This window comes from Amblyomma americanum, chromosome 10 (genome assembly GCF_052857255.1).
Source record: "Amblyomma americanum isolate KBUSLIRL-KWMA chromosome 10, ASM5285725v1, whole genome shotgun sequence".
NCBI classification, from domain to species: Eukaryota; Metazoa; Arthropoda; class Arachnida; order Ixodida; family Ixodidae; genus Amblyomma; species Amblyomma americanum.
In genome coordinates this window covers 29,668,008-29,693,080 of record NC_135506.1, presented here as the reverse complement: position 1 = coordinate 29,693,080, position 25,073 = coordinate 29,668,008, and the positions used below count along the sequence as shown (strand labels likewise).

Sequence of the window (25,073 nt, the reverse complement as noted above, 5' to 3'; positions counted from 1 at the left end):
CAAGCTAAGCCACGGCCGTTCTTCTTTTCGGTAAGGACGTCAGGAGTTTGAATTGAAAGGCGGGAAGATATTTTAAATCCAATTTTCTCACTGATGAATACGTCTTCTGCTGCGGGACAAACGTCAACACAGCCGGAGCGAATCATAGAATCAATTATTACTGAGAGCAATTATTAGATGAAGTTGTCCGGAGTGTCCTTTAATGCCACTGCATCCAGCCCAGCCAAGTGACATCGACTATGCTTCGCTTATTATTAACACAACCACCGCACATGCTTTTTCCTGAGGAGAGATTGCTGCCGATGAAGACCGCCGTCTGAGTCAAACGCGTCCTCAAGGTTCGTGATAGACGGCTTAGGGTTCCGTAACCCAGCATGACACATTGGCCTAGGTTGCTTTTGAGCAAGTAAGAGGTGTCATGGAAGTGTTCCTGCCATCAGCAACATGACGTCATCCTCCACGGCCTCCGACACCGGGAGCATCGACCAATGGGAAAGGACGAAATGAGTAAATGGAACTTAAGAAAAAGGTCTGAGGGAACTTAAGTCTGCTTAAGTGCAGGAATGCTAAAGCATGGAACTTTCTAGAACGCAAGTTTTTTTCCATGACGGCTGTACGGGTTGTATTTTAAAAATGTCTTCTGCTGTTACTTTTGTTTTTATTTTCTATTTTTTTATTTTATGTTTTTTTCTATTTTTACTTTCTATTCCATTTTCTATTTTTATCTTTTTCTACTATCATTCATTTTTAATGTTTTTGCTTTTATTTTATTTTGACGACGTCATCGGTTTTAATGACAGGTATAGTGCGACACTTTTCTACGAACATCACCGCTGGCGAGTCATGAGCCTATAAAGGCTTTCGCCTTAAAATGCGCCCCCCGGCTACAGCTTGTGTGGTGGTACGACAACCACAGCGTGGTTAGGGGGGTTGGTTAGTGGCAGGTGAGTCCCTGTTATAAAGGCCTTGGAATGCCATCTTGCACATTGTGCCGGGAATTGGGCACTGTACAACTATCGTGATGATCCCATACGAAATCTGACAACGAGGACTCTGTATTGAGTATTGGGACTAGCGTTTGAGACTGATAGTTATTGCGTCTTCACATTTCGTAATTATTGAACTCAGCTAACCTGGTACCTACTGGACTTAGCTAGATTTGTGGCAGCAGGCACCGACTCGTACTGCCTGGGAGTTGGCTAATAAATCAACCGAAAAGGCCACATATCCGGACCTGAGTAAGAACAAAGCGCCCATTGGCCGACGTACAGCAGGCCTATGTGTCTTATGTACACTGAAGCCAATCGCAGGCCCGAACACAATACTTCTTGCCGTACGTACATAATTACCACTAGGTCCGAGCAGATGAAAATATTTTGGATAACACAGCGTTTCAGTCAGTAAAGTCACAAGAATCACTTTCCAGAATCACTGTACTAGAATCGCTGCACTATACAACAACGGCCGTGAATCGATTTGTTGCTAATTTGCTTTCACATACCTTCGCTGATTCGGCCAGTTCGTCTTCCGTAATTCGACCGACAGTTTCGCATTCTTCCCCTCGCTCGGGGCCAGCGCTAGAAATTAAAAAGGTTTATACATGACTATTGTAACACAAGCAATGGCAGTAGTCTGTGAGTAGCTTCTGCGGCCAAGAGTCATTGCTTTGGCTGAAACGCAGGGCTACAACAAAACTTGAAAAAAAAAACGTGCGCTCAATGTCTGAAAGTATTCGTGCTTTGAGTGTGCATTCCTGGTTTTCGCTTACCCGTTCGTAGCACCGGGCTCGAGCGACTTGTGCTTTAGCGCGAGGTGGAAATTCCTCGGCGACGCTGGGTCTCTCAGCAGCTCCTCGAGAGATGCGTACACTCTTGCCCTTCTGTCGTGGATGAACACAATCTTGTCCACGTGCTTCAAGTAGGTTCCTTGATTGCAGACCATAATGCGAGTCTGGAAGACGGCCAAATTAAATACGAAATTCGAGCATTCAACAAATGTAATAGCTATACGGCTAGCGTATTCTCTCGGACAATGGTTTATGCATCGTATAAGTCGATTCTGCTATTTCGGCACGCGAAAAAAAAGGAGGAAATGTCCGCTGGTTCAGCATAGGGAAGCACGAAATATTGTGCGAAAGCAGTTTTTTGCAGGTGGACACTACCGTCACGTACCTGAAAGCGCCAGAACCAGAAAGCTGAACCAGAAGCTATATACTTAAAAACTAGGCTTGCGTATGCTTAAAAACATAATAACCACAGTCAAACTGTCAGCAAAGCCTTGTTTTAGGCTGTTAAGCATGTGTCAAGCTGCTTTCTAAGTGTCGGTGTATATGTGTGCGTGCGTGCGAACTTTAACAATGCGATCTCATATATACAAGGCAGAGTGGGAGAGAGAACAAACGCATGTTAATGACATCCTAGTCGAAATCAAGAGGAAGGAACGGGCTTGGGCAGGGCATGTAATGCGAAGGCAAGGTAACCACTGGTCCTTAAGGGTAACGGAGCGGATTCCAAGAGAAGGCAAGCGTAGCAGGGGGCGGCAGAAGGTTAGGTGGGCGGATGAGATTAAGAAGTTTCCGGGCATAGGGTGGGCGCAGTTGGCAAAGGACAGGGTTAATAGGAGAGACACGGGAGAGACCTTTGCACTGCAGTGGGTTCAGTCAAGCTGATGATGATGATGGTGATGATGGCCTCTGGTTGAATGGCGCGTACCCACGATGGGGGATTGGCCAGGGTACATGATGATCATGATGATAAGGAGGATGATGCTGATAAAAAAAAACGGGACCAGCAAACGCACCTTGTTGCGGAGGTAACCGTTTGGGCCAAGGACATCTCGGAATATGTTGTTCCCCACGACGGGATCAAGGGCGCTGAGCGGATCGTCGAAGAGGTACACGTCACTGTTGCTGTACACTGCGCGAGCCAAGGATATTCGCTGCTTCTGACCTCCGCTTAGGTTTGTCCCCTGTTACGTGTACGGCGAAAGCAGAAAAAAACAAACAAGAAGTCATACGTCTCAGGTGAACCTCACGGGTTTCCAGGCCGCACAGTATGCGTTTGCAATTATAGAGAAGAACAATTAACAACACCTTTCTTTTAGCCCGCTCTGTAAGCGTAAAGATCTGGACGTAGTGTAGAGTGCTTTAAAGCAGGCGGCCAAGCTACTGCGGAAGCTTTTTACCACGTTTTTCAACCGTGATCTGAACAAAACAGTAACAGTACTAATAGTTACGTAGCCAGTATCTGGAATTTGGAGGACGGGAGAGAAGAAAATAAGTGATTGACTTGAAGGTGATTGAACGTTTGCTGGGGGAAAACTTGGTCTTACTAACTTAATGCATTTTCGTTGCGAAAAGAACACTATCATTCCTCCTTCGCCATGACCTCTTCACAAACATACCCAATAATTCTGGACAAAAGCGTTTTTCAACGGGAAAAAGTTTATGAACGCAATTTGTTTTCCTACGTCGTAAAATTTCACTATAGCAATCAATATATCCGTAGATCTCCCGTCGGCAGGCTTGCATTTTTTTTGCTATTAACGTTTTTGCTGTCGTCAAAAGTGTTCCTCATTTGTTTTCTACGGCAGTCTTAAGGCGAGCGATGGGAACACAATAAAAGAAACATTTCTTTACATGGACAATTACCTCCAATATTTCAATACCAGCACCTTACAGTTTTGCAATATTGAAAATTTCTGTCCAATAAAGTTGGACACGATACAATGATTCGCCAAGATGCCGACAATGTAATAGATGATAATTTCCAAAACGACACAACTAGCAACGCTATAGTACACAAGTGCTTCATTCCAAGCTACCCTGCTACATGAAACAGATGCCTCTTGGCGCCAGCTTACAAGGACAAAACCTTTTGCCATGGCCCTGTGAGAAGTCTTGCAAGTTTAAGGAATGCGCAGCAGCACGGCGAACAGTGGGCCTTTGTCTGGATCCTCACCTTTTCTCCCACTTCAGCCATGTCTCCCGACGGGATCTTGTTGAGGTCGTTGAGCAGTTGGCAGCTGCGAAGCACGCGTTCGTAGTTGCCAGCATGCATGGGTCTGCCGTAGAGGATGTTGTCGCGTATGGTCATGTTGTGCACGTTGGGCAGCTGCGGCACGTACGCTATGCGGCCCTGACGAGAGGAAAATGTTGAAGAGGCCCAAACTTTAACTTCGAAATTCATTTCTTTATTATTTATTAACAGTATAAGCTTTAACAAGTTGTTACATGTGTGGAGAGTACAGCGCCAAAACGAAGACCTTTTAACACGATATGAAGCAAGAGCACCAAAGCAAATTCAGTATTTGTACCATCAAAAAAGTATCAAACTATTTGTACCATCAAAAAAGTATCAAACACTCACACAAACAATGGAATTAACTGAGGCATTTCATATTCACAAAAACTCCGACACGTGCGTCAGCACACCATCTGTTGTCATCCATGATTGTGAAATTCGGTATCTTAATTCAACACAGCGATTCGTTTTGTCATTCTGGGGGTAGGCGCATGCGCTGCTGGCTGCCTTGTGTGAGCTATTTAACCTTATGTGTTTTTTTCCAATAAACTTCAGTTGATAGTAGCGCTTGTCCTTCGTTTTCTTTCTCTTGGTGTCCCCCGCAGCAACGCTTTCGAAAGTTTTAAAATGATGTACTAACTCGCTCAATTGTCCGTTTTACGCAAACAAAGAAACGGACCAAATGCCTTATACCGATGCAACACTGCAGACTTCAGACACCTGCAGCGCGTTACCGAGGATTCGGGACAGCGCTCTAGTTAACTTGTTTCCACCACATGACACATGACAACAAAATTACGGCTGTATCTTTCTTGTGTGTCTGTGTGTGGACAATAGATGCACACGGGGCGCTCTGCTCCTGCGCGTGATGTTAACGTCCGAGTGGACCCATGGCCATAAAGCGTGAGGTGAAGTAACCGCGTTGTGAGACGAAGAAGAAGGTAATTGCGCCAGAACTTACCGCACAGCTAACAGTGCCCTCGAGGCACTGCATATCTCCGAGGACGGCCGCCAGAAGTGACGACTTGCCACTGCCCACGAAGCCGACTACTCCGATGAGGGAACCGGGTTCGACGTTCAGCGTGACGTTCTGAAGCTGAGCCTCTGCGCCTTTGATCGAGGTGCGACTCCAAGCTAGCGTGCAGTTCTCAAAGTTCACAGAACCTGCGAGAAAAACGTATCCGTTGGGACAGCTTGGACAAATGCTGCACATAGTTCCGTTTCCACATTCACCGATAGGAACACTGCACGAACATTCATGTATAGAAAGCTGCACGCCAAGAGGAATCTTAAGCACAAAAACCGTTCAGTCACATTAACATAACAACGTTCTTGCTTTTTACGCACCGTCTAATGATGTAGTGACTTATTTAATCGGAAGCAATGGCGGAGCATATTCAGTCTAACATGTGGTACTAAAATAATTAGCATCATTATGAGACTGCCTTAGGGCTCTATGGTCGGTCGTTTATTTAAATTATATTAATGACCTTCCCAACTGCTCGAGTTAAACAATAGAGTATGTGTTCTGTGCTGATACCAGTACAATTTTGCTTCCCATCAAGACATAAAAAACTAACTGAGCCGCATAACCGCAGCCTTTTGTACATTCCCGAAGGGCGTTCTAAAGATAGGTTGCTAATTAAAAAGGCTAAAACGGTGTTTATGATTTCCACTTCACAACCCAAACATTATAAAATATTTTCATATTGCCTTATTGTTTTGCGCTATTGGTCCCTTGACCTTCCTACTAATCCATGCACATTCCTCGATAGTGAACTGCGTAACCTTCAAAAATTCTATGCTTTTATTAAATGAATTTTTAACTTATTGACTGTTGCAGGCCATTTTTTTCTCTCACGTGCTGCTTTTGATATGCGTCAAACCTGCACGTGCGTCCACTTCTATTATATTTCACTTCACTGATCGCGCCCTTCGGCGACCGCGGTGGCTCAGTAGTTATGGCGCTCGGCTGCTGACCCGAAAGACGGGGTTCGATTCCGGCCGCCGCGGTCGAATTTCGATGGAGGCGAAATTCTAGAGGCCCGTGTGCCGTGCGATGTCAGTGCACGTTAAAGAACCCCAGGTGGTCGAAATTTCCGGAGCCCTTCTCTACGGCGTCAGCCTGAGTCGCTTTGGGACGTTAAACACCCATAAACCTTAAACCAAACCATCGCGCCCTTCAAGCCCCGGCTTCGCTGCACCCTGCACAATTAAACTATCATGCCAAGCACAGCTTTTTATTCTACACACCAGCTCCCTGTATTATCCTGCCGTAACGCCTTCCGCAAAGTTCGTGTTCCGCCTTGTGTGCGCATGCCGTGTGTTCTAAAACAGAACTGGCTGAAAGGGTTGACATTTATAACGGAAAGGTAGGACTGTGCTACAATTGACATAAACGATGGGGGTGCCATTGAATGCCCTGTCTCTTCTTCTCACCTTGGCTGTGTCCGTCGCGTCGGCACAAATTCAGCCTAAAAGAACACGGGAATAACCCCTAATTTAAAGAGCACGGGGGCACGATGGACGGTCAGTTTTAATCTCTTCCGGAGCTCACAGTGACATAGCGTTTGGAGAACATGTTCTTTGGAAACCTTTACAATTTTCGAAACTAAAATCAAACATTGATTTTCCGTCAATTCTGCCTCTTACTCCTTTTTCAAGCGTTATTGCTTGTATTCGTGTATCCTGTTCATAATGCCTCCTAAAAGATTATGCTTACATTTCAACGTGTATGTTTCTTCGCAATTTCTACTATGAAAAAGGCCCAAGGGAGCCTTTGAAATGCGCACTGGCTTACCTGTAAGCTACGACAACTGTGAGACAATGAAGTTGTTTCAATAACCCCTGAACAATCCAAGGGACACATATTTATCTATATTTCGCGCGAAGGTTTTTGCTACGTATATAGTTTTGTAGCTTTCGTAACAGAATTTCATACTAGCAATGTTTTTTTTTTCATTATGTTCACTTGTTACTTCTGTTGCGATGTACTTTTTTCCTATGTTTTATATGATATCTGTACCAGACTCTAGCCTAACGCCCGAAATACAGCCTGGTACTTGAGAAATAAATATTCAGAAAACCACTTCAAGCCCGTGAAAATGTACAAATAATGATCTTGTACCTTTTCTTCTGAAAGGATTTTTCGCTTGGCCTTTGTTCCTGTCTTCGTACTCTTCAGCAGTGCAAAACTTTGATATGCGCTTGAGTGCAACGGCAGACTGAAAGAAAAAAAACATTAATAGAAGCTTAACTTATTTGCCGCAGACAGTTCATACTGTCTTTGTAGCTTTTTACACAACAACTCTGCCTGAAACCACTAGATCATTCCGCGTCGGTTCACTAATCTCTAAGAGAGAAAAAAAAACAGCTTCAAAGAGCTTACGCCATGCTAATGGGTGTTGCGAATTTATTTCATGCTTCTGGTACACAAGTTTTCTCTGTTACCTTGTTACTACATTGCGTCCGAGAATGACGTCAAACACGAAGTTGACACACCCTTTAAAAGCCCTCATAGTAATTTTAGCGCGAGGCCGAAATTTTCTAAAATTGTTTTGTGAAAGTTAAAAATTGGCAGCACTTTTATGCAGTTTTACAATGTGAAACGCAAAAGGCGCCCGTGTGTTGTGCGATGTCAGTGCTCGTTAAAGATCAGCAGGTGGTCGAAATTATTCCGGAGTCCTCCAGTACGGCAGCTCTTCCTTTCTTCTTTCACTCTGTCCTTTATCCCTTCCCTTACGGCGCGGTTAAGGTGTCCAACGATATATGAGACAGACACTGCGCCATTTCCTTTCCCAAAAAACCAATTATTATGATTATTAGAATCTGTTGTCCATATGGGTTAAGGGAATAGGAGAACAGCGGAGTACCAGTGCTCTGCGCAGAAAACTAACGCTCCTTGGGTTAGCGGGCAGCGCTAACCCAGAACTGGTGAAATAGCGTGGCCCCCAAACACGCCGTATAGTCTCGGGCAAGATGGCGGCGTCCCACGAAGCAAAGCAGGGCTCGCTCACCTAAACACTAATTCGTCATTGCCGCCTCACTACGCCTCGCGTTCGCCGCAAATGAATGCTGCTCGCAGCTTTTCGTTCACAAACACAGCCACAAAAATTTGAACGATAGAACGCCGAAAATATTTAATTTGTTTCTGAATTCGTGCAGCTGCCGGGCTTAGTTAACAAGCGTTGTTTGGTCGCCATGAACACAGGATGTACGAAAGCGTGGGGTGTTCAGTTTGGTGCCATTGACATGAAGATTACAACCTATTGATTTTCGCATGGTATGTTGCTTTTAATATTCGGTACTGCTTTTTGCTAATGCTGACGTAAATAAGGCGGAAATAAATTCAATTTTCAACATATAAAATATTTTTAATCGTTCACTTTTCAGCCGGAATGGCGCTGCGTGAGGCTAACGTTATAATGGTTATCCTGACACAGCCAGCACCCTATCTTAAAATTCACGACGGGAGGGGTCGCATTGCTCCAAGAGAATAGGACCCCTCTGAGCGCGGTTTCTCCCGTTCGAAAAATTTTTTAATAACAACTATGTATCGCATAGCATGCGAGAACAATGTTATACCTTGCTAATGTTTCTGAAGGCGTGAGCGACGCTGGTGCTCGTCAAGTCAGTGATGTACAGCAAGGAGACGCAGGCGAACGAAAGAGCTGGGCTCAGGACGCGGTCGGGCTCAAGTATTGACATCGTCGAAAATAGAATGATCATCATCTGGGAAAAAGAAGAAGAGATTAGTGCACTGCTCGTGTTATGTCACAAGAGGCAACGAGAAGAGATGACACCGTGTTTTGATAGTAAAGCTTCGCTACGCTAGGTAAAGCAGTCGTCGGGTGGGCAGCACAACGACCTTAAGTGATCTTCAGCCCAACCACGGATAGCCGTTTATGGCCATATGTGATACAGTTAGGATGTCGAACCCTTGACCCCTTACCTTGACCCATGACCTTTAGTTGACCTTTGACATTGGGTGACCTTTGGGTTGACCTTTGACCTTAAGAACATACCATGCTGAACGTAAAAGCGCAGAAAACAAAGACGAGAATAAGACACACAACACGAGCGCTCGTGTTGTGTGTCTTATTCTCGTCCTTGTTTTCTGCGCTTTTACGTTCAGCATGGTAAACCAACTCGCCCAAACTCGGCCTTTATTGAAGAACATACCGATGGGGGGATGTGAAGCCACGTGATGACATCCGATGGGGGTGTCGTAAGACCATGTGATAACACGTCATAGCCACGTGGGCGTGTGGGTATATATAGAACGGCTGTCGCGAGCGTGTAGCAGAGCTGCCATGGACGAGCCTCAGACGCTTAGAAATCGTGCTTGTTTTTCGCTGAATTCCAGGGTTAGCCAAGTTAAGTCACTGCCAATGTTTTTATCTGCATATTATTTTTTTCTAATCAAAATCTTGTCCTACTGATACTGTTCTGCCAGAGGCTTCTGCCGACCAACTTTTCATACTGTCCGTAACGGGAACTGTTATCACGGACATATCCTCTATCGAAATTCTTGGCACAAGTCGTGACCTGAAGGTGCCAGTACTTACGACAGCGCTGCAGGAGCTGCAGAGAGAGTCCAGAACGGCGTCCAGCATGTTGACCGTGAGCAAGGACCTCAGCTCCACATTCCGAGCACGGACCACGTTTTGCTGCAGGGCGTCTTCCCAAGCGTACATCTTCACGACGCGGATGTTACACAGCAGGTCAGTCATCGACTTCAGCCTCTCATCACGAGCCTTAATCTCGGCGGCCTGCACGAAAGGCAAAGACCGACAAAAGGGCTTCAATTAATATACGTAGACGCATGCCTGCTACGATAACACTGCAATAATACTTGCTGAAACGTCTATCCATTATGTTAGTTCTCCTAACAGCAGCTTCTGTTTGTAGTTTCCTATCGGGGCCACTGATGCAGATTACTGTTCTCTTTATGATGCACTAGTGTATTTGTAAAAATATGGGGCCTTTTAATTACATGCTTCAAAAATGCGATTTGAAAGTTGGATCACCCCCAACTATTCCTAAGGACGCCCCCAAGTTTTTGATGTAGGTCCACCTCAGAAAACAAATGCGGATATATCAGTGGGTGGATTAATGTGGATTAGTTGGATTAGTGGTGGGTTTGTGTGGATTAATTGTGGTTAGTGGGCGGATTAATGCAGATTAGTGGATGGGTAAAGTTGGAAGAGTGTGTAGGGTTAGTACAGTCTTATATGACAATCCAATAGAAGGTACTAGCATTCTGGCCCTGAGGTTCACAAAGTTGGTGGCGCTGATGATGTCAAGACCTTCTCGACCAATAAGGAAATTTTGTTACAGAGAAACCAGGTGGATATTGCAAGACGCCAACTTGAATTCTAACGCATTAAAGTAGAAGGCGTCGGTACTTCGTTGTGAATTGACGTTTGATTTTGCTTCTGTTTAATTTCAGCGTCTGCCAGAGGTCGCTAGTACCCGGTGACGTAGGCAGTGACGGACGACACATAACTTTATCGGTGACGAATAACCTTACTCTGATCAAGGCAGAAACATGCACATATTACCCTTTTAAGGGAATGCTGAGGTCAGCTTTATCGAATAATTTTTCGCGATGAAACTTCACTCCCGGGCTCTTTCTGGGTATATTAACGTTTCTCTGGCAGCAAAAGTAAAACATATTATGACAGAGAAAAATTGAATTTTAAGATTTTCCCGCTACATGCCAGAAACTAGTAATCTCTACACGAGAAGAAGCGATTGCCTTCGTTTTGAAGTCAATGGCGCTGTAGGATATCATCTGAAATAAAGAAAAATTCAGTGTCGACGTATGCATTTTGTTTCCGAAACACGTTGGCGGTGGATGCACCTGTATTTCGTTTTTTGGTCCCTTCTAGCATATAAAAACTCCGTTTCCTGTCAGCGTGATTTCTGTATTGTTAAAAAGCCGTAGGCTATCCATGCAGGCTAACATTCATAAATGCTCCTCACAACCATGCCACGCTGGCACTCTGGCGCGCAGGCCCACGACTCATAGCCTAGTTGGGCGTTTGGCATGTTTGGCGAGTTTTATCGCTACTACTTATGTCTTGGAAACGAAACTGTGCAGTGGTTTGTTTGTTTTACGGTGGTGGGACTTATTAAAAATGATAAAAAAGCCCGCGCGACCAGTCTCTATGACACGGCCGGACTGGATGAGGCCGCGCACGGCCTGTCTCTACGCGGCGCGACCTCATCCAGTCCGGCCGTGTGTCCACCTGTGTCTGTGATTGGTTGCTTCCTTCTTCAGTTCCCGTTGTCTTCACGTCTATCGTAGGAACAAAAGCTTGGTCTGGTCTAGTTTGTTCGTCTTTAACGTAGAGGAAGCGCAAAAGAAGCCAAGGGCGAAGGCACAGACAGTGATGTTACAAGCAGCTAACAGAAAATTCTCTTAAGTAGACACAATTCTTTTTTATGACCCTTTTTCGCTGTGGACTGTTTGAAAAGTCCAGCAGCTTCAGAAAAAAAACAGAGCTTTCGGTTTTTAAGCTTAAGTGAATATCCATGGCGATTCATTTTGTTTTTAATTTTACAGTTGAAATTCTCGGAAAAAGAGAATATTTCCAGACCGGAACATCACTGGACACAGAGCGGACAGTATAGGAAGTAGGAACGCCGGTATGTTACTATGCCAGCTATTACTAGCCCCGACAGAGGATTGATGAAAGTGTGGGAGTTTCTTATTTTTCTTCGCAACTTAACTCACCCAAAAACGCTTCTGTGCGTACGACGAAAAAATTGGTGCAGTGAGCGTGACCACCGCCCAGGCGCCGCAGTTGACCGCCGGCGCCACGCCCGCCCTCTGAGACAGCATCCAGAAGAGCAGGGGCATCGTGAGGATACCGCAGATTGTCAGCGGCATCGCATAAATGGTGTTGCACAATTGCAGGCAATCCACGCCTAGAAGCGACGCTACGTAGCCGGTGGATTGCGACGTGGCGGCTGAGAGGAGCGTGGCCTGTCGAAGAAATCGTGGCATTAGTGAAGGACGCTCTGGAATTAACCCCGTCTCTGCTTTTGGGTCAGGGTTTCAATGCACGATGCATCTTACGGCTCGTTCCCTGTACATTCGAGTTATGGTTACAAATTAGCACGCAGTGAAACAACTGCAGCATATACAATGTCATGACAAACAGGCTTGTACACGAGGCACGTAGCCAAAGGTTATTTTTTTGTATCGGAGTGATAGGGGGAGGCGTGACCCTCGAGCCCCGCTTGGATACGTCCCTGACATTTGCGTCGTGCGCGCGCGTTAGTGAGTGAGTGAGTGAGTGAGTGAGTGAGTGAGTGAGTGAGTGAGTGAGTGAGTGAGTGTGTGTGTGTGTGTGTGTGTGTGTGTGTGTGTGTGTGTGTGTGTGTGTGTGCGTGTGCGTGTGTGAGTGAGTGTGTGTGCGTGTGTGCGTGCGTGCGTGCGTGCGTGCGTGCGTGTGTGTGTGTGTGTGTGTGTGTGTGTGTGTGTGCGTGTGTGTGTGCGTGTGTGTGTGTGTGTGTGTGTGTGTGTGTGTGTGCGCGCGCGCGTGTGCGCGTGTGTGCGTGTGTGCGTGTGCGCGTGTGTGCGTGTGCGCGTGTGCGCGTGTGCGCGCGCGTGTGTGTGTGTGTGTGTGTGTGTGTGTGTGTGTGTGTGCGCGTGTGTGTGTGCGTGTGTGTGTGTGTGTTCCCATAAACTATTTCTCCCTAGCTCTAGAAAACTGCGTGCTACAAAACTTTGAAGTTGTTAACTACCGCGTTTTACTTCAGCTTCAAGACAAGCTTCACGTGATGTGCGGCGTGCTCTCTGTTGCCACCTACATACTGCAACATCAAAAGTACATTATGGGCGCGGAAGACATCACATTAGCAATTTCATTGAAGCCCGTGGAAGGAAAGAGCGTTTGTAAACAGGAATAGAGGCAGACAAGCATGACACCTGGAAACAGGTGCAAAAAAACATGTTGCGAGACCTTGGTTTCGGGCTCGAATGCACATTTAATTCTGTAATAGGTTCGGTTCAACATGGAGTCGACAACGCGCCACACCTACACAGCGGATTCCACCCGCAGAAGACCCTGCCATATATTTTTTTACAGTAAAGGCCATGACCCCAGGAAAAAGGTGGGGTCAAGTCCGGAAAACAGTGTCCTCTCAAGTTTGCGCCAGGAGATGCAGCTATGATGATGAACTTTGCTAAGATCGTACCCGCGTTAAAGATTGATAGTGGCGAGGAAGAGTGCTACTAGGCCCGGATTACCTTTCGGAACACTATGCCCTGTAGAAGTGCCCGGCAGCGACTTCCAAGTACGGCCAAGAGATCCAAGTGGTACGACGAGATAAGCCACTCGCCTCCGCAGGTGGCCGCGAAGAGCAGGGACGCCGTCGTCATCTCGGTTTTGCTGCCGCTGTTGATCAGCAGTCTCGTAGGGGTAAAGAAAAACGCAGAAGTAAAGCTTCTCGCTCTTTCCAAGCTTCTTCATTAAGTATTCATGCAATCCTGCGTTACGTAGACCAATATATTGTGCGCAGTCAATCCCTTACATTAAATCCGAATTTCTCAGGTATACCGTATTTACTCGCGTAGAGGAACAACTGTTTTTTTCTCTTTAGAAATCAAACTCTTCAAACTCACAGGTCGACCAATACGCGATCATAGCCAGGGTGAAGTGAAGAACCTGGTACAATCTCGGAAAAGGAACAGAGAGCGACGCCAATGACGCTACTACGAAAAGTACTGCGTCATGGCCAACATGGAGCCTCCACAAACTTAGGCAGTTATTGCCACCAACTGCTCGCAGGTTTCACAACCCCTTATGCCGCTAAAACTGTCTCAGACAACGCCGGTACAAAGACATGAAGGCAGCCACATCTAACCGTGACAGACTCGACAGCGTATTTTAGAGGCACAGGCGTAAAATACATAAAAACGAAACTTCTCTCCTTTTATAATCTTAGGAGCGGAGGCTTAAAAATAAAAAAGAGCCATAGCACGCGATTTTGACTTCGCCAAAAAGTGCGTTTGGTGCTGGGAAAACCAGTGGCAGCAGCTCTTCCGGCGGTTAGTATCTCGTGGTACTGCCGCAGCTCCGGTATATATGTCGCGTTGGCCGACCAATACGACATTCCAGAAAATGTTTTTTCGGTTCAGACCAAAGCGACGCATCGTGCAATATGCGAGTAAATACGGTAACCGCGCCTTTTCTCTACAAAGAAACAATGACGTGGGCAGAAAAGAACCAGACAGTTGGCTTTCACTGAAAACAAAAAAACTGTACGAAGCTATCCTCAGTGCTCCTTTAACTTCAGGTAAGCACTTCCAGAGTTCGCAATAAACCTTCCATATCTGGACCCGGATGCCTCTCCGTGGGAGTCTCCATAAAATAATAATAATAATAATAATTGGTTTTTGGGGAAAGGAAATGGCGCAGTATCTGTCTCATATATCTTTGGACACCTGAACCGCGCCGTAAGGGAAGGGATAAAGGAGGGAGTGAAAGAAGAAAGGAAGAATACGTGCCGTAGTGGAGGGCTCCGGAATAATTTCGACCACCTGGGGATCTTTAACGTGCACTGACATCGCACAGCACACGGGCGCCTTAGCGTTTTTCCTCCATAAAAACGCAGCCGCCGCGGTCGGGTTCCAACCCGGGTACTCCGGATCAGTAGTCGAGCGCCCTAACCACTGAGCCACCGCGGCGGGGCTCCATAAAATAACCGAAACCGTTTTGGACGCGCTTATACTCTAGTCAAAATGTATTCCTCACGACCAACCTGCGTGGCGACTCACTCGAGGGCGGGAATCCTGGCGAAGATGCAGGCGAAGTAAGCCACCGTGCACACCCCCAGTCGCATGGCGTCGATCCACAGCACGCAGTACACGTTGGCCAGGAAGGATCGTTGAGACGACAGAGTCTTGCCCCTTCGAGCAGACGAGCAGACAGGGCATGACAATCGTACAAGTGTGGCTCATGGAATGCCATGCTCCATACAAGTGTGGCTCACGGAATGTCATGCTCCATACAAGTGTGGCTCAAGGAATGCCATGCTCCATACAAGTGTGGCTCACGGAATGTCATGCTCCATACAAGTGTGGCTCATGGAATGCCATGCTCCAGTTCATAGAAATTAAGCCCACTGATTAAGCAGCGTTGCTAGGGAATGACAGATTAACAAGACAGAAGAACTGTGAGGCGTCATTCTGGAGTCCGTTGAGCCAAACAACACCTATGTCAGCCTGTTCTGATCTTTCCTTTCATCAACGAGGCCAAGTTAAAAGGAAGCGCTCGTAATGCAGCCAAGAGTCGAGCATAATCGGGTATCTTCGATCAGAGAGGACGCAAGGAGGGTTGAATTCTAGCAGTGGCATTGGCAGTGACAGTGGCAGTAGCACGTCGCATTGCCCCTTGACCGAGACGCTATAGTCACGCTTGGATGGTTGCACTCTCATGGTGACTTCAGGCGCAGGGTGACCTGACAGGCGCTGGTAACGTGTTAGGATCAAAGTCCTTAGCTTTAATGATGACGTCATGGCTTCGGTTCGTGAACCCATGGCGTTTTCTTTGAAGAACATATGAACTAGGACATGCACAGAGATTTGTTCGCAGCCATGATTTCGCCAGTGTGCGGCATGTTCAACAAATTAATGAATTATTTGCCGATAAGCATGGAACTCATAATTTACAACAGTTAGTTCATGTCCCGCATTAACTGTTGCCATTTAGTTCGGGCAACCAGCACTTTAGTCAACATAAACAAACCTCATAGGATTCAAAGGAAGCCAGTCCGCGCCGTGACAAATTCTCCACAGGGCTGCCATACCAAACCCTCTTTAAAGACTTTAATCTAACTTTAATACCCGACCTCCATAAAAACGTCTTCTTAAGCGCCATAAAATGGGCAATAAATGCAATAACACCTTCTTTACTGCAGCTTTCCATCTCGCAAAAAAAAAACCTCGTAGCTCTTTAATGTTGCGGGAGTGTGAAATTTCACGCTTTCGAATGAACTACGGTGAGTAAATGCCAACTTTTCTTCTTCCCAGCTATTTAAATGGTGTTGCATAAGCTGTTTTTTTTCTCAGTGCACTTTTGTATTTTTCTCCCATTTTCTTTCCTTTTATGCTTCTTGGTTTTCTGTCAGTTTTCTTTTTCATTCCCGCTTCTAATGTGCGCAATCTGTACAAGTTCATGCATTGCGCACGGTTTCTTGCTGTGTCAGCTTATTCCATATATATGCGCCCGGGGACCTCGTCAAGTTCTTTGTGTGGCTTTTAGTCTATGGCTATTAATATCGATGCGCCTGATTTTGAAATAAAGATAATTTGAATTTGAAGGTGCGTCACGTAAGAGAGTAAGAGAGAGGATGGGTAGCGTGGAAATAATCTAAATGGCTAAACCAACGTTGTAACAGCTTTCACTGATTTATGCACTACGCCCGTAAGCTTAGCTGTACATATTTTTTGCGTTTCTCTTTGCGGCAACGTTGTACTAACGTTCTCAGTACAGTGTCTTGGCTCAGTACAAGGGTTGATCGCCGTCCCACCTTTTCGTCAGCCGCGACGTCAGAACTTCGACCAAGTGCGTGCTTTCGACGCCTCTCCGCAGAAGAGGAATTTCGGGCCTGGATTTGCTCCAGGCTTCCTTGAAGGTCCTGCGCCCAGTGTATACAAGGAGAACACAATTCACGGTCTTGAAGCGAATGTTGATTTTTTAGAATAATAATAATAATAATAATAATAATAATAATAATAATAATAATAATAATAATAATAATAATAATAATAATAATAATAATAATGCGTTTTGGGGGAAATGAAATGGCGCAGTATCTGTCTCATATATCGGTGGGCACCTGTACATCACCGTAAGAGAAGGGATAAAGGAGGGAGTGAAAGAAGAAAGGAAGAGCTGCCGTAGTGGAGGGCTCCGAAATAACTTCGACCACCTGAGGATCTTTAACGTGCACTGACATCGCACAGTACACGGGCGCCTTAGCGTTTTGCCTCCATAAAAACGCAGCCGCCGCGGTCGAGTTCGAACCCGGGAACTCCGGATCAGTAGCCGAGCGCCCTAACCACTGAGCCACCGCGGCGGGTTGATTTTCTTCGAATAATTTCGGATTTCAGATATATGTTTCGGATATCTTTGCATACAATTTCATTTTGATGAAAAAGAATGGAAAGGCCCGTTGGAGCTTCGTCGCAATCATTGAAGCCATGTCTACCTTTTTCAAGAATGGCCACACGAAACTGAGGAAGTCTACTTTCATACAGAGCCAACCTATTTGGTGGGTCCGAGGTAGGTTGGGCTGGGACGCCAGTATAACGGGCCCTGTGGCAATGACCATTCCTACGATTATTTATGGAACTCCACGTGTTGAAAAAAGAAAAGTTCGAATACAAATTGGTTACGCTAATTAAACTTCACACGTCATATGGCCGCCTTGCTCGCGCTGGCGCGCTTTCCCCAAAAACCAATTATTATTATTATATTATTTACCGTGAGCTGCACGCCTCTCAATTCATTAAGGAGCCGAACAGTAATAGTCAAATATTAACTATTCAATATTTGTATTTGTTAACCAGCCAGCTACTTGGCCTGTCTTAGCTGTATTCTGATTACTACACAGCTGATAGTGCTATGCCGAAAAAAGTACTCTGATAACTCAAAAAGCCTATTAAAAAAAATTCTGGAAATTCTTAGATGAAACATCCTGTATACAGTCCTTTTTTAAATTCTCGAAGGTCAGCCGTGTGGCAACGCCTCAGTTAAGACTGTACGAGACTGCACGAGGGACTTCCCCAGGATCTGAAGCTCTTGCAGTGCCCAGTGCGATACGGGCTGGACTGCTCTTACCGCCAAGATTGGACAAACGTGGCGACAAGGCTCGGCTAAAAGTCTTGCTTTAATACCTTCTAGATTAGGTTGCTGTGTCTTCCTCGGAAAAATCCCACCCCTGACAAGACGATATTTCGTCCGACCATTCCTTTGTGCAAGCTATGAAGGGCGTATGACCCGCGGCAAAAAGAAGAGTGAACGACGCTTTCGCAGGGCACCGGAATCTTTTAAGTCTCTTACTTTCCTGGTCGTTGTCCTCATTCTTCTCGCACGAACCAAAAATTGGCATGTGAATTCTCGAATTTTCAACACTACGCCACGTTTATGGGTGTATTGACAGAAAGGAAAACCGACGCAGAAAGAGGATGCGCGACTTCACGGTGCCACGGAAACTAGTGTATGAATGGGTGAGGCAAAAAAAAATAAATTGTTATGGAAAGATGTTTAAGTTTGTTGTTGAGCAGCGCCTCCGAACAGATAGTATAAAAAAAGCAATTGCGCTGGCGTTGAAAAAAGGAAATGTGAAATATCTGGCTGCGAAACACGCCAGGAGAAGGAGAAAATATTTTCAGGTGAACCCGGGAGTTATATTTTTGTCTGCTTGCATCATTGCAATAACCTGTAAAAAAACAAATATAAAAATGGTTGACACCGCACGCCCAAGTGTGCGCAGGTCGCCCTAACTCAGTTTTGAAATTAAAACAAAACAGACATTCGGATGGTGCACACCTGTTCCTTTCGCTGCGTTGTGTTCCAAGGCTTACCTGGGTTTGATTTCTGACCTGCTTCTACCGAGCCCTGTTAATACCTAAGCATTTCGAAATCATACCAGCTGCGTATGCAATGTTAGCGGCCGTACGCAGCAAAACTCGAAAGCGTGTGACCCAAGGCTTTCTCAAGTCAGTGAGTTACGACTGATGCGAGTGAAAAAATTGGCCTTGACATTCTGGAACTTGGCTTTTGAAAATGGCCGGTGGCGCCCATGCCTGTGCTTTAGTTTTAGTATGTTAAAGCTTGTAAAAGCTCCGCTTCCAGCGAATGTATAGCCTCTTCGTCATTAGAACACGGTAATCTATCTATAGAGGCCAAAGGCAATTTTTCATCAATGTCTCTTTAACGGCTCGACACTCTCTTACGTTCCTTCTCTCCAATCTTCTGGTTCGTTCTATCGCATCGTTAACCTTGAATCCACTTCTTCTCTTCCACTTCTGTCGCGCGACGTGAGGTACAGCTTTTACTTTTACAGCAGTGGAAGTCGCGACAGTCTCGTTGCTTTTAATGTCATAGAGACATGTTTTTGTCTTTATTAGTTTTGTTTGTTTGTTTGCTTTTTCTCTCGTTTTGTCAGGTTCCGCTTTGTTTGCTAGACCATTTCTCTGCTGCACATTATCTCTACCTCATCAAACTATCGCTCCAAATATCCTAAACGGTATAAGAATGAGCCCCGGTTTGCAAGAGACTGTGAAGAACCATTGTGGTCAAAGTGTATAGGCGAGTGGTTGGAACGATTGCGGTGAGTCCTGAGGCAAAGCAGCCACGCAGTGAAGCCGACGAGCATCGCTTTTGTCTTCTGAAGATATGTAGCCCACTGGCCCGAACTTAAGCACCTTGCTTCGGCCCAACCTCCCTATCTTTAAACTCATATTTGTGGAAATCGTTTCCGAAACACCCAGAAGTGCTGGAGCAAAGCACCATTTGGTTCCGCACCGCGCGCTGTCCTGAATATGAAAAAATACTTTCTCAAGAAGAAGTAGTACTTAAATTGATGTGAGCCCGGTATCCAAATGACAACTTCAAGTTTTTAAGCAGTCTTTGACCACTTGACAGATGATGAAAAAAGAAAGTTTCATTCAATCACTTACGGAAACAAAGCAAGGCACGCCATCCTGCCGAATGGGGATACACTGTCCTCGTCTAGAAAGCCATGATACACCTTCAAACAAAACGAACACGAGAAAAAAATAAAACACCCATGAACATAAATACTTGTTCTGTGTCAAAGAGCAACAAATATTATTTTTTTATCATCATCTCCAGCCGTCTTGTATGCACACAGGAAAAAGGTCTTCTCCTAACATCATACAGTGATTTTCTTTTACAAAACATCTTGGTGTCAACGTTATTCGATCACATTTGCCCTACTCCACTTGCAAATGCAGCACTGCCCCCCGTAGCACTACATCCCCCTCTGGATGGCTTTTCTTTATGCCGCTTCGGTTTGTACTTTCTTAGCAACGCCGACGTTGTACGCTTGATGTTTCTCGGCAGCGTCAGCTGAAGATGAGCATGCGACGATTCTAGAAATGCCATTAGTTCATGTATCGCTCACCAGGAGCCGCAAGTGACGTCACCCTTTAGGATTTGGCGTTTTCTCTGAGGAGACGGCGTTATCGGCCTTTTCTTTTTGGGGGAGGAAGGGAGCAAGAAATCTAGCAGCTTTCCAGCCTTTGAGGACATCCACAGCGTTTTTTTTTGTTTTCGAGCACAGTTTAAAAAGAGAACGACCTACACGGCTCGGCCGGGGTAGGATACTTAATTCCTATATACTTATACCAATGTCCAGCCAATCCAGACGTCTGCGCCAAACCATCCCATATCGGCCGCATGAAAGCATGGAGGAATGAAGGAAAGCCAACTGAGGCGTCGCATCGTTGTCATAGCAACGGTATCCAGAACAAAAAAGTCTTCATCCCCGCGCGCGATTCAAAACTACCGCCGGCAAAAACAGAGCAGTCTCATTGCCCGGTGCGTCATAAAATTCAACCATCGCCGCGACCTCTAGCGTTGTGAACCTGTGTAGGAATTATTCATACTTAAAAATCAACTCTCCTCCTGTCGCCAGGTTCGCTGAAGTAGCTGAAACCGAAACTAACCGTAGTTTCCTACCCCTGGCTTGGCCTGGTTTACGTCAACTAGTAGTTAGCGTTAAAAGACATGAAAAGAGCAGCGTGGGTGAGGGAACTAGTTTATGCTTTTCGTGTCAGAGATGACGAAGAAGAAACGAACTTGGGCAATGCTAAGAAAAGATACCACGCGCTCTGTTAAAGTCATAGAGTGAATTCCTAGATTAATAAAACGCACCAGGGAAGTGGAGAGAGTGAGGCGGAAATAAGAGATAAAGAAAGTTGAGAGCAAAGGGTAGCGGCGGCTGGCTCCGGTCAGCATTCACTGGAGATCAGAGGAACAAGAAATCAATGAAGGCAATCAGGCTTGAAGACAGCCAGGTAGGTAAGTAGATAAAATGGTTGATGATTTAACAAAAGTCTAACTTTCACAACAAGTAACGACGCCGAACCTAGAGCAGTAACACTCAAAGCTGAAAGGGGCTCGAACTTACTCGTAAGTGATCTCGCTTAGTGATGACCAGGTCTCGTATTCCGGAGCCAATGAAATTCCCAGCAGTGCAAATCACGAGCAGACACGTCACAGTGAGCATGTGCCCGCTGAAGAAGTCGTCCACCAGCGCGATTTCCTATCAATGAGGACCACGGATTAGTTATACATCCACCTTGTATCTTATCTCATTTCATCGCGAAAGCATGGTACATGTTCCGAAACAACTTATACGGGCCACTAAAGTCCTGGGCAAACGACCTCATCCGGTAACACAGCAGATATAATGTTTTAAATAAATTTGATTTTCTGTCTCTATCGCTCTCTCTCTCTCTCAAGGAGGAGGAAGATGTTAGAGGATTTCTATCCTATTGTGTATTTACACAATCCTTGTCCACCAATTCTAAAAAAACGTTTTTTTTTAATTTGCGACTTTTCATGGGGTCACTCGTGAATTTTCTTGAACTGTAAAATTACTCCAGAGTAAATATTCAAACATGTGTATTCTGCAAAGAAAGAGCCAGGAAACTGCATAGTACCCCGCCTGTATTGAGTAAATAGTATGTCATAACTTTTAAGTCTGAATATATAATGAGGCAGCATAACAGAAGTCTGCACGCCCCTGCTCACTAACACGATGCTGTGCCCGGCAACTCTAAAGCATTTCAATCCTCAATTCGACGGGTGGTGCTCGCACTGCGGGGATGTGTCTGAAACTTACTACATGGTGTGGGCCTGCCAGCAGAACCCCTCCCTACCACCTTCCCAAACGCCACCAGAGAGGACTGGGAGGCGACCCTGTCCGGCTGATGCACCCTCGAGGCCCAAAGGGCCTTAACGCAGCGCGCCCGGGCTGCGGCAACCGCCAATGGGGTGCCTGACTAGGTATCCCACCTAGTGATTGCAAGGGCGTGACCCTTCAGGTCACGACCCCAACACCTCTCTCTACGATTAATAAATGTTTTCACCACCACCACCGCCACCACCACGCCACCACTGGGGTCCGAGCTTGCGTTCTGCAGTGTGATTGCCGTGTTCTTGCCAACTCAGCTACCAGTGTAAAAATCACACATGCCGCGCATTATGCTCAGGCAGTTGGGCTAAGCCGCTAAGAACTGACTAGGTGTTATGGTACTAACTAACATGCTAGAAGTTCTGCGTTGGTATTCATATGCCGGCAACATGTTATACCGAGACGGAATCTAATACCAAAACGCACATGTGTTATTCCTCAAGCGAGTAACGCGAGATTAATGCGCACCTTGCTGATGAGCATATGCTTCATAAGGACCGTTCACACAGAGACATTAGTGAGGCTAGTCGCTCACTGCAGACAAGAATTCTGATTAATCCACGAACGATGTTCATGCTTGATTCCTGTCTGGTAGTACCGAACCTCTAAAGTTCTAGTACATTATTCGAACACGAGACATTCAAGTTGTCTACTGAGCTCGTCTGGAAGCCACTTGCAGAGAACTCTGATAATATATTGCGAATTATAATGGAATTCAGCGAGAGAACTAAGAGAAACGAAGAAACTTCCCTTACAAACATATCTTTAGAAAGTCTATAGACTGTCTATATACTTTTTGTCATAATTTTATAGGTTTTATAGCGGCAAATCCTATAGATATAAGCAATACAAACTCTATAGGCACTCTATATACAATCTATAGATTTACGGCCATACACTTTTAGTAGACTGTGGTCTATAGACTGAATTGACACAAGAAAATATCTATAGGAAGGTGACAGATTTTGTAACAAGTCTATAGGCAGTATATATAGACTGTTATTATAAGGATTGGGAGCATTCGCACAGGGAAGAGCTAGTCAAACAGCCGTTGCCGATGTTATATTTTCAGAGAGATGCCAATATTTATTTCGGAGCATTACGTTGCTCATTATCTGATCAAACATACCATGTGACGAAGATACGCCGTTGAGTCGCTACAAACAAAAAGCCTTTAATTACAGGAATATTTCCAAAATTTCCCCTCGGTAGAGCGAACGTGTTTGCTGCAGGTCGATTGTAGTCAACGTCGAGCGTAGTGTGAATTGCGGCTAAAGTATTTTAGTAGTGTCATTTCTACACAAGCGTGTTCGACCTCGTTAACTCTCATTTTGAAGATGGCCGTATATTGTGCCAATTCTTATTTTCAATTCGTTTCTTAGTCGAATTAGTTGTTTTCCTTTGCATGCGCATATTTGAAGCTTGGTTTAAACTAGCAGCCGCCAGAAAGTGCGACACCAAACCTTGCTGTCAACATTAAGGAGCTGGGCGAAGAGAACACACAGCAAACAAAAAATGACTCGGTAGTTAATGATCATTATGCGATGAGAATGCGTTAGCATTAAGCCTTCTCCTTGCTTTTATTTGCTTCTATTATACTTCTAATCTTCTATTCATATTTTCTTATATATTATTCGTGAACATATTTTATTACATATATTATACTCCCTGATATATCATATTTTCCTTTTCATCTTCCCGCGGCAGCCATCTTGCGGCCTCTCTCTCCCCTCCTCTACAAGTGGCGAGAGATATTTCTCTCTCTCCATTTTGCCACCTTCCAACTGTGACAGGTTACAGCTGGTTATTGCCACCTGCCGAAGTCAGATGGCAAGTATGCATAACAATACCCCGGACGCCGCCTTTTCTTCATGAGAGTGCTTTTAATGCTAACGCATTAACAAAGCAGACAAAAGGGAAGGTTGACCAAAAAGTCGTTCGTAACCATGACTACCTGCGAGAAAAACGACATTTTTATGCAGCATTACGGCGACGAGCGGCGATGACAGCAGCCGACCACGCAATACAAGGCTGGCAAAACAGCTGCAGAACGCAGCAACGCCAGCAATAAATAGATAGAAATATTTATCCATACCTGGATTTTCTCGAGAAATATGTAGCCCGTGACAGCGTCGAGCACCGTAGCCGTAGTCAAGACTCCTAGCAATGTGCAGACGAATCCTGAAGGCGGCAGGAAACGCTTCCACCTCTTCCAGACGACAACCAGCATCCACATCTGCCAAGAACGCAGATCTGTTGGCGTGATCCTAACGCATAACACCACTACACCCAGGCAGGTGCGTCTGACCCATACGTGATCAAGTTAAGCTTCCCGAAAAAAAAAACTGACCGGGACGCCTATTTCCATTAAGTGTTGGCAACGCGACCGCATTATCGGCTCTGTTATGTCTTTACCAGAAGTGGCGTCACTTCCGGTCTGGTGACGTAACTTCAATCCTGCCAATTGGAATGCTCCCGTCCGGTGACGTCACTTCTCTTCAGCCAATGAAAATGCTCCGGTTTGGTGACGTCATTTGTTTCCAACCAATGGGCAAATTTCATTGCCGACGACGCATTAAAGGTTTTCGCCGTACCATGGGCTACAACCCTGCCTCTTACATCCAAACTAAGAACTGTCAGTAGGGCGGGGCGTAGGTTAGTTGGCACTTGATGACGTGCAGGAACAGATGCCACAATGTAACGAGAAAACGTCACACACAGGACAGAGGGGGTGGCGTTTGCAGTGGTGGATGAGTTATTGCGCAGTGAAGCTCTCTACATGGCAGTTCTTCACTCCTCGATAGTGCGAAAAATCTGGGCCATTTTCAGATTCTTGGTATTTCTATTTCTCTATTTCTAGAGATTTCAGCTTCATCATTACTGAAGTGCTTCATTCTTTTTTTTTCACATAATTTTCTCTCCTTTCTCGCTGGTCACATTCGGTACATCGCCATTTATCGCGTTCTACCGCCACGACAACACAGTGTCATTACCTCATTTCTTTACATCACCGTCAGACTATTGCGCATCTCTCTCTCTTCTAGAGCATGCAGTATGAGGAAGATCATCTTACATAAACGCAGC

At 45.5% G+C, this 25,073-nt stretch overlaps 1 protein-coding gene across 2 annotated transcripts in view; it reads right to left on the bottom strand.

Moving 5' to 3' along the window:
• LOC144107933 (multidrug resistance protein mrp-7-like) overlaps positions 1–25,073 on the bottom strand; it is a 43,308-nt gene that overhangs the window by 15,154 nt on the left and 3,081 nt on the right. The window contains exons 2-16 of one of the 2 annotated variants that reach the window (XM_077641171.1): positions 24,085–24,225; positions 21,201–21,335; positions 19,726–19,796; positions 16,569–16,676; positions 14,815–14,946; positions 13,285–13,447; positions 11,764–12,015; positions 9,590–9,793; positions 8,607–8,753; positions 7,150–7,246; positions 4,984–5,186; positions 3,960–4,136; positions 2,800–2,967; positions 1,769–1,950; positions 1,502–1,577 (exon numbers count right to left, since the gene is read on the bottom strand). In XM_077641171.1, the coding sequence (XP_077497297.1) occupies positions 1,502–1,577; positions 1,769–1,950; positions 2,800–2,967; positions 3,960–4,136; positions 4,984–5,186; positions 7,150–7,246; positions 8,607–8,753; positions 9,590–9,793; positions 11,764–12,015; positions 13,285–13,447; positions 14,815–14,946; positions 16,569–16,676; positions 19,726–19,796; positions 21,201–21,335; positions 24,085–24,225 (2,256 nt within the window). Of the gene's footprint in view, positions 1–1,501; positions 1,578–1,768; positions 1,951–2,799; positions 2,968–3,959; positions 4,137–4,983; positions 5,187–7,149; positions 7,247–8,606; positions 8,754–9,589; positions 9,794–11,763; positions 12,016–13,284; positions 13,448–14,798; positions 14,947–16,568; positions 16,677–19,725; positions 19,797–21,200; positions 21,336–24,084; positions 24,226–25,073 lie in introns of those variants that run through there. The other variant, XM_077641172.1, reaches the window with a different exon arrangement.